The following is a 10,346-nucleotide window of genomic DNA, read 5'->3' on the forward strand; positions in this document are numbered from 1 at the left end:
TAAAAGAAATTTTTTTTTTTTTTTACAGGTGGTAGAGATCTTAGAGGTACTAAAAGTAATCCAAAGGTAAGATTCCTTTTTACTTTTTATTTAAAGAAACAATGTGAACTAGAAATGAAGTAGGATTAAACATGAAGTAATTATGTAAAAATAAAACTTCACAGATGTGGAAAATGGTCGCAATGGAGGTTTTGACTTCTCTCTCTGCCCCCTAAGAGAGGGAAGGATAAATATATTATACGAAAGCTATTTAACAAAAAGAGCCATACAGAGAGAATATTAAAAGCTGGACGTTTTCGAAAGGAAAAACGCAGATGATCTTGGATCTTACTTCCCCACTTTTTAACAGAATTCATTCTGTGTAATATATATATAGTGTGTCATCTGCAGACTGTATCGCAGCTCTTCAGTGTGACTGGACAAACACCTATCCCAAGTTCGGGATCTAACCAACAAATATGATTCACCTATCATCTCATTTTTTTTTTTTTTAAAAGATGAAATCAGCCGATTGTCAAAGACAACTTGCAAGAAAGCCAGCAAGATCCAGTTTTATAATTATATATATTCCATACAGATACCAGAGTTTGATAAGATACACTTTCAACCAAAATTTATGTCTGAAAATTAGAACATCAGTCCAATTAATGCAACATTGTTAAAAGTAATAAAATTTAATTTACCCTTTTTCTTTGCAGAATCTGCGTACAGCTCCTCAGTCAAAAGACCAGACACTGACACGTGGAAATTTGGCCCTTAGTCGCAACTGTGATTTGAAACGGCCTGTTCGAGTAATACGTGGCTTCAAACTGAGAAGTCAGTTTGCACCCGAAGAAGGTTATAGATATGATGGTGAATATTTTTATTTATTTTATTTTATTTTTTCCAGTTCTTTCTCCCTTGATAGGCTGATCAGATGAATCTACTTTCAGCTCCGCTTTTTTAAACTTCTATATTGTTGAGCCCCCCCCCTCCCCCATATATATATATGATCATATAAATTTGAAGTAGGGTGGGGTTTTTCTATCCTAGCAGTCATAAAATATGAAAAAATGCTTAAATATATTTTAATTAATGCAGATTTCATATTTATTATAGAGCCAATTTCCTATTGTATTGTGATTTTTATTGTACTTTCTACATGAATTGAAACCAAAATATTTAGCTCTCTAGCGGCATTCGCTACCATCTGAGCCAAGTCCAGATGCATGTCAAAACTCAAATTAATGCACTTAAATGTATACTTGTGCATGCATGAATAGTAATGTTTAAGTTCTAATTTTAAAATGTTAACCCTCTTAGCAGTTATTTTTACCAGTTAAAAACCAAATTGGATTTGTTCCATAGGTCCAAGTCTTGAGCCTGTAGACCAAAATATAACAGTTTGACAGACTGTTGTACTGCATGCATACACAAATAAGGTCACGTGTGTGTATGCGTATGTATATATAAGAGTGAGAAGTTAAGAGGCAGAGGAAAGTCAAGAAGATGGAAAGAAAATGTTTTTGATTGGACGTCTTTCAGTAGTTGGGCGTCCATCAACCAATTTGCCCTGGATCAGAAGGAATGGCGAAAAACAAGCCACGTGGGTTCGCAATCCACACCAAGCGGAAGGTGCGACTCGTGAGGTATATATGTATGGCACAATCACATTCACACATTGGTTCTTGCCAGATTACTGAAGCAACGATGAACCAGGTCAGTACCAGATAAGTAACCATTTGGGAAGGCTAGGCATTGTATGCACCAACGTTGAATCCTCAGAAATTTCCAGGTTGGTATCTGGGGGCGCATTTAATTCTCTAGAGGAGATGCACCCCAAAATAAACTCACCTTGTGGGTAGGCGACAGGGCAGTACTCCACGTAATGGTGTAACCAATAACCTGCTGCAAAATGTTTGCCGGAGCAAGTGGTGACCTGAAATGTGCAACACAAAACTTTGTAGCTTAAGCTTGCTCAGTCCTCATGGGCAAAATGTATACTTGTATATATTACATATATCTGAGTTCTGCCAACAATTTTATAAGTCCTCGCGCGAAAGAGCAGGACACAAAATTTTTTAAATAATAATAGAATAACAAAACCTTTCGTTGGTGAGGACTACTATTGACCGTAACCAGTTATATAGTCCTTTTGAAATTTTCATCTCTGTTTCTCGTTATGTACTGAATATTTGTCAATGAAACCTATATGTTCCTTATTAAATTTTAAAGATTTTCTATTCTGAAAGAAGTCTTAAAAAATTTTATCCAAAAATGTTATTTTAAAGTTTCTTTTTAAAAAATTGAGATTTTCTCATTATTCAGACCTGTATTACAAAGAGGGAGTTGCAAAAAATGAGTTGTGGTGTGAGGAGAAACACAAACTGAAACAGGAGTTTTAAAATATAATCTTAAAAAGATTAGATACAAGTTAGAAAAGCATTTCATCCAAGGCATGAAAATTGTTAAACAAAATGTTTTTACTATAGGCTTTAAAAATAAAGGTACAAGATTCAATTTGAAATTTATTTATCTTCAAAATGCACTTTTATAAATTTTACAAAGGTATAAAAATTTAATTTAAATTGAATCAAAAAAATTACCATGGATTTATTTTATGTAATGTACATTTTGCTGCAATTTAAAAACATCTTTCCTCTAGCAATTAATAATATAGATATAAAATTTTCAATGATTTTTTTTTTTTTTAAAGTGCAACAGAATGTACATTACATAAAATACATCCAAGCTAATTCTTTGATTCAATATAAATTAAATTTTTATACCTTACTTTGTAAAATTTATAAAAGTGCACTTTGAAGATAAATGAATAGAATCTTGTACCTTTATTTTTAAAGCCTATAATAAAAAAATTTTTTTAACAATTTTCATGCCTTGGATGAAATGCTTTTCTGGCTTGTATATAAATGTAGGCAAATTTGGCATATTTTATTGGTTTGAAAATATAAGTTCTTTTTTAACCCAAGAATATTATAATCTCCAAAAAGCCTGCAAATTTTCATGTACTTTCGTCCCATATAACCAAAGATATGAGAATTTCAATATTTAATTTGGCTGTGTGTGTATATAATATACACACCACCTTTTTTTTTTTTTTAAGTTCTAAATCTTAGCTACTATTACTATTGCTCAGAATTTAACAAATGAAGTCTCGTTGGAAAGGTAATGACCTGAATTGTGTAGTGGGCTGTGGGTATCTTATAGAGCCTATTTCTGGCATTTTTTTTTTTTTTTTTTTTTTTTTTTTTTTTTTTTTACAGCCATAAATCCTTTCAACCATTTGTTTTCCTAGATTTGCATATGAATTACAAAATATCTGATATTTTCCCAAAACCTCTGACCTTGATGGAGGAGAGAATAAAACTTGCTGCTACAGTTTCAAATGATCTGAAATAACAGCAAGGGGAGACTTGATTCCAAATATTTCTGTTATATTTCCCCGCTTTGATTTTCATACATAAAGTAAATTTCACAGTATATAAAGATTATTTGATATAACATAATCGTATCCTATTTTCAAAATAGTGGAAACATAACATATGATAAATATTTGTAATAAAGTGATCCATTGCTGTTATTTCAGATCACTTGAAACCACAGCAAGTTTTAGGCTCCCCTCCATCAAGGCCAGAGGTTTTGAGGAAATCTATCTAGAAAAGTGAACGCGTGTGTGCATGTGCATTTCCCTACGCAATAACTTCGTCAATTTTAAGTCTACAGACTCTAAATTTGATATACAGGGTACTGAGATTTGGGAAAATCTTTGATTGGTTTTCGGCCAGAAATTTGGCTGTTAAGGAGTTCAACGATTTGACTTGAGAACTCTATCAAACTCCTCCACCAATTTTTGGTCTAAACGCTTGAAATTTTAGATCTAGGGTCCTTGGACATGGATCTAACTTGATTTGAGCCCAAAACAAATGTTAAGGGTCAGAATAGGGGTCAGTTCAAAAAAAAAAAATTGACTTTTCTTTTTTGCTCAGCATACACCTCCAAACACCTGGGCTGAAATGCTAGTATCGGATATTTCTAATTATAAAAACAAACTTCTATGTTTATCCCTTTTCAGGATTGTATACGGTTGAGAAATATTGGAATAATATTGGCATGTCTGGTTTTGGAGTATGGAAATTTGCTTTGCGGCGTTGCCCTGGCCAGGCGCCACCACCATGGACAGTGGTATGTAAAAAAATTTTTTTTTTTTTTTTTTTTTAACTCTTGATCCACTTGTGTTATGTGTCTGTCCAGGAATAATGAATGAGTAACAAATTAAAATGGAAAAAAAAAAAAAAAAAATAATAAAACTCAAAAACAAAGCGTACAAATAATAGTTACAATTAAATACATTTTCTAAGAACAATAGACTCCCAGGGTTGGAATCGTAAGGTGAAATCGCTATATGACTAGGCCTACAGTACATATTAAATTAGTAACAAAATACAGTACAGTATATATAATACACATGTACATAATCAAATAACACCGTAAGAGTAGGGTAAATACCCAAAACAAAACGTTCCTGAAAAAATGTATCCTGGATCCACCGTATCCTACTGTACTACTGCCACTAGCATTGATGGTAAAAGGGGAGATAACTACTAACTTTGAATTAAAGTTTTTATGTATGGGTAAATCTAATAATAAATATATTAAAATATATTTCTTTGGTCAGTGAGAAAATATACAGAAATCTTTGTATTTACCGAAATTTCAGTTCCTTCAAATGACGTGGTGGTTGGCTTTTAGAGAGTTTCTTTCGGCTGAATTTTCATCCTAGAAACATTACTGGAGTTCTTAATAGCAAGACAGTAAGTTAAAGATTAAAGTGCAGTATCCTTTAAAATAGGTTTCTGCATGGAATTTTCTTGATTGTTCCAAAAACAATCTGAAATATTCTAAATAGAATATTTTAATATTCATTTTATTTTTTATAAGAAAATGAAATAACACCGTTTTATAAGGAAAATAGTAAAATAGTTTGTTTATAAAGAAAAGGACACGATTTAGCTATTAGTAAAATTTAAATTAAAAGAACGAAAGGAAATATAATCTAACCAAAAAAAAAAATGTTTTATCCTTTAGGTAAGTTTTTTTTTTACATGGCTATTTAAAACTTGTTACCAAACTAAATTTGTCGCCCTAGATAAAACAACACTACAGCTTTATTTTAAAGCTTTTATTGAAAAAATCCATTCAGGTAACTTAATTATGTAGTAGAGCTGACATCTATTTAATGTAACCGCCTTCAGCTTCAATCACCACTTCAATATGGGTCCAGAACTGGGAGCATGTCTTCTACAAGCGCTGATGGGAGCTTGGCGAATGGCTACGATCAGGCTAGCTTTGGTGTTGTGGGAGGTCATGTTGGTGATGTTCTTCACATATGACCAAATAAAGTAGTCCAGCGGGTTCCGGTTAGGAGGCAGTGAGACGGGTACTAAGTTGAAGCACTCCTTAAGCCAAGCCTGGGTCTTTTTGGACTTGTGGGCTGGCGGCCACTTGATTGCACAAGAGGATCACTACACTCTTCAACACATCCAGGCACACTTTTGTGTTCACGTTCAAGCCGACTTCGAAGATGGGAGGTGGCATGATGTGGCGCTAACTTGAAACCCTGGCTGGAAATTTTGTTGAGCTGTGCCCTCGAGCATTGAACCGCCCGAATTTGCATTTTGAAGGTGCTGGCTATGGTCCTGTTGTCATAATTTAGATCAGTAGAGAGCCTGAGTTGTACAGCAACACATCTCTGATCTCGTTCGGTGAATATTATCACTTTCAAACATAATAGAAGGCTCCTATTGCTCTCGGGATTAGTACATAACTGGCCAACTAGTATTTGGTCTGCAACAAAAGAAAACTGGTTTTCATCAAACAGATGGAATCATGTCCTCTTTTCTAGGACGACAATTTTGTCGTTACAGTGTGTGTGTGTATACTCTTTATTTTGCACCCCCACCACCCCTACAAATACCTTCAACGATCAGCAAAATTCTGCCCTTTCACTGTAGCCATCCCTAGACACTGGAAAATGAGAACCTTAGCTTTGTGACAATTTTGAATTTAGACAAGAGTTTTGTGAGTAAATTAAACTTTAAACCATGAAGTATAATTTTGGATTTGTTCTCATCTTGGTTGTTGGCTGCCCCTTTTTAGCTAGAGTAACCCCCAACCCAACCATCTTCACATACATCTTTTGAAATATGGAAATCATCTTCATCCGGTTTTGTTGTTCAGGATCCTTGGAGCGTACTGAACTCTTGGTTAAACCAACTGCTCTATTAACTCGTATCCACTCCTGCTCTTCGTCCAGTGTCTCTGTATGCCTGACTAACTATATCTTTTGTTGCTGATCATTGTTCTGCTGCCAAGAGAAGATATCTACTGAAGATAACGTCTAGTTAGTCTGTCCATTGTTTGCTGTCACAAGACTGATCCCATCTGGGATTCTTCCAGTTTGCAACTGAGGCCGACAGCACTTAAAATCAGTGTTTCCTTATCTTTTTTATTTGGCCGCATACTATTGAGCTTTTTAAAATTCCATCACTTACCTATCACTAATATATATATATATATATATATATATATATATATATAATCTACTTAGTCTTTTTTTTTTTTTTTTTTTTTTTTTTTTATTTATATAAACAAGTCTTATCAGGTATTTGGTATTCTTCCATGATCCAATATATTTCCCAAATTCTCGATATATAAATATCAGATGAGAAAAAAAAAATCTGTTAATATTGTAAATGTTTTTTACCAAGTGTTAGGAATTTAAAAAAAAAAAAAAAAAAATCAACCAAAAAGGAAAATAAGTTTATCAGTGGAACAAGGGAGAGGAAGTTGTTCATCAAGATACTCAAAAGAAAGCTAAGTTTTAATCAAAGTAAGGTGTGATAGACAGACTTGGTTAACTAGATTTTTTTTTTTTTTTTTTTTTTTTTTTTTTTAAGTGTGATAGTGAATTTGGAGACATTTTATGACAGTTTTATGGACAGTCTTGGGTTTGCAATGGTTGGGGACATGTACACAAAAAAAGTGGAATAGGATTGTTAATGAAGGTGTGGCAGCAATTTAGGACAAAAGATCATTTAGTTAGTTTACAGTCTGTTTTGGAAGTGGCGAGGAGTTTTCTAATGTTTCATAAAGATTAGAGACTGTCTTTGGTTTGTGACAGTTGTGAGTAGGACATGCTAGAAGGTTGAGATGAGCTTATGTCAGCCGGCAACAAAGAGGCCTTAACGGACTAGACCTGGCGTTTAGAGGGCCAATAGTGTGACGCGCGCACACACAGTGAAACTGATGTTTGCACAGTGTATCAATTTTTGTCTTTATACTTGTAAACTACTGCCTACCTATCTTGGCACAACAGCAACATGGCTAGGATAGAAGATGATAGAGGAAAAATCCATGGCACATATAGTTAGGGTCAGTAGTAATTGTCAATAGAGAGTGGTCTTAGAATAACCAGAGTTATTAAGCTTTTTTAAAAAAATCCAAAAACTATTAGGTATACAAGAAAGTTCTTGCAGGTTTTAGCTTTTAAATTCAGATGAACATCTCTCGGCCGAAACAAAACTTTATCGATCGAAATAAGCATCATCAGAATAAAAACTTTTGCCAACGCAAAACAAGTTGCTAGTAACGTAAAAAAAAAAAAAAAAATCTTGCGTTCTGGTGGTGATGAAGTTGCTGAAGGCGTTTTTGATATTGCTAGAGTTTTTGAAGCATTTCTCATGTAGAAAGTTGCCAAGATGGTTGAAAAGTGGTAGTCGGTAGGAGAGAGGTCTTGAGAGTATGGCGGATGAGGCGGTTTTGCAGCCCAATTGATTCAACTTTTACAGGATCCGTTTAGTAACGTGTGGTGAGGCATTGTCATAGGAGAATTGGGACTTTTCTGTTGACTATTGTTGGGTGTTGTCGAAGTTTCTCATACATTTCATCCATTTGTTGGCGGTACTTCTCTACCTTAATGGTTTCGACTGCATTAAAAAATTAAAAAAAACTGGATTAGACCGGTCGCTGACCAACAAACGGTCAGGTTTTTTTATTTTTATTTTTGCAACTCTGGCTTCGGGATGTGTTGTGGAGCTTTGCCAGTGTCTAACTACTAAGCTGAACATTGCTGGTTGTCGTGAAGAACCCACTTTTTATCGCAATTTATAACCCCGGTCAGGAAACTGGTTATTTTTGGTGCGTAAAAGAAGGGAAGATAACACTTCATAACGGCGTTTTCTTTGTCATTCAATTTGTGAGGTACCTATTTATCAAGTTTAGTTTTTGTCTTTCCAATATCTCAAGTGGTTGGAAATCGTATACATTATGTCTAATTCAAAAGCAAGTTTCCGAACCGTTGTTTGTGGATTGGCTTTGACTAAGGCTCTTAATTGATCGTTGTCAACATCCAATGGCCAACCACTATGCTCATCAAGACTTTTGTTGCCGCCACGAAATTTCTTAAATTACCATTGTGCTGTGCGTTCAGTATTGGTTTCTGAGCCCAATGCTTCGTTGATATCGCAAGCTGCTTCAGCAGCTTTTTGGCCTAGCTAGAATTGAAATAAGGAAATTGTGCGACTGTGCTATTTTCAATCTTGTTTTCAATGTTGTGAAAAGACATTGTTTTTAGGTACTTGTACAATTTAATCAAGACATTAAAAAATGAAAAAAAAAAAAAAAAAGTCTAAATTATACGTATCTGTTATGGAATGAAGTTCTCCGGAAAAAAAAATTCACTTAATTTCATCAAGTAGTTTTTGTTTTACAGCGAAAAAATAATTTATGATACCGAGCAAAAGGTTTGATTTTTAGGAAGAAAAGCTATTATTAAAGATGGAGAGAGAGTGTCAGCGCTTTAACTGGAGTTATCTCCCTGTGGCGTTTCTAAACTCCAAACAAAAATTAAGAAAACATCCAAGATGTCTGACTTCAACGTACTGTCATAAAAACATGTTTTTCCACTGTAAAAAAAATAAAAAAAATAATAAAAACTCGATCAAATAAAGTGTTTTTTTTTTTGTTTTTTTAGATCCTCAGTTCATAACGGAGATGTACAATATAAGGTTTTTTCTATATTTTCATTTAAATGTCTTTATTAAACTGTACAAGTACCTTGTTTTAAAACCATTTTGATTTAAACGATTAGAAAGAGTGAAAAACACTCTTTAAAATAATATATAAAGTAAAGGTATTATAATGGAAACTTATTTGAAAAATACATCATTTGAAATCAAAATTTAGAATTCTGTATTTTCTTAACCTAATTGAAATGTAAAATCTTATTTCGTCCTTGATTCTTCTTTAAAAATATCCTAATGTTTGGGGTTTTTTTTTTTTTTTTTTTTCTCCTCTCCATGCTTGCAGAAAGACAGTTCCAGCGAGAAAAATGATGAATTTGATTCTGACTCTGGCGTCGACTCTTTAGATTCTGACACTGCTAGCCAGCACTCTCAGGGCAGCACCAAAGGTATCGGCTCAGAAATTGATCAAAAGGAAGAATTACCTGATCCAACTTCACCTGAGGATTCTAATGGCCCAATATCTATTGAGGAGGAGGAAAAGCCAGCGGAACTAAATGAAACGCCATCAACAGAAACTGGGCCTTCGTTATAAAGACAAATTAGCAATTGACAAATGAACATTTATACCAAATCACATTGATTTGATTAGTGCTTGTTTAGAATTGCACTCAATTTAAAAAAAAAAAAAAAAAAAATACAGAAATATCTAAATATTTTCATGGTGTACGTATTTATCACATAATGACTGTCATATTCCAAAAATGTCCGTTAATTGATGAAGTAGCTTTTTATATATATATATATATAATCTCAAATCCTTTTATGATTTTTTTTAGCTTTTTTTAAAGAGTAAGTTGTAGCCATTGTAAGGCTGATTTTGATCTCTAGTTTGAATGGAGTTGTCTCTACTTTTTTTATATTGTATAAAAAAAAAAATGGTGGTTCAAAAAGTAGCATCGTGCTTGGTAATAAAATTGGATTTTTTTTTTTTTTTTTTTTTTTTTTTTTTTTTTTTTTTATAAGAGTACTTGATTTATTTACATGATTTTCGGAATATGACGTTTTCATTCTCTGACTGATACGTACATCAAAGATTTGTGTATTTAGTGTAATTCTAAATAAGCACTTTCATTTGCAAACGATGGGATCCTTTTTCTTTTTTTCCCCCTCCTTTTCTTTTTTTTTTTTTTTTTTTTTTTCTTCATATTTGAAGAGGAGATTTTACCATATCCCTTGTTTGGGTATCACTTTGCAGGAAGGATGGGGTGGGGGGTAGCAATTTGTTACATTGCATTGTAATATTTGGCCGTCGTTTGAGTCATA

At 33.4% G+C, this 10,346-nt stretch overlaps 1 protein-coding gene across 1 annotated transcript in view; it reads left to right on the plus strand.

The window, feature by feature from the left end:
• LOC145255654 (uncharacterized) overlaps positions 1-10,015 on the plus strand; it is a 31,577-nt gene extending 21,562 nt beyond the window's left edge. The window contains exons 6-9 of the mRNA XM_080114199.1: positions 29-66; positions 699-852; positions 4,073-4,182; positions 9,367-10,015. Coding sequence (XP_079970325.1) covers positions 29-66; positions 699-852; positions 4,073-4,182; positions 9,367-9,615 — 551 coding nt within the window. The 3' untranslated portion in view covers positions 9,616-10,015. The remainder of the gene's footprint in view (positions 1-28; positions 67-698; positions 853-4,072; positions 4,183-9,366) is intronic.
• The last annotated feature ends 331 nt before the right edge of the window (positions 10,016-10,346 follow it).

The sequence above is a fragment of the Euprymna scolopes genome, chromosome 31, assembly GCF_053919585.1.
Source record: "Euprymna scolopes isolate OS-2025 chromosome 31, ASM5391958v1, whole genome shotgun sequence".
Taxonomy (NCBI): Eukaryota; Metazoa; Mollusca; class Cephalopoda; order Sepiida; family Sepiolidae; genus Euprymna; species Euprymna scolopes.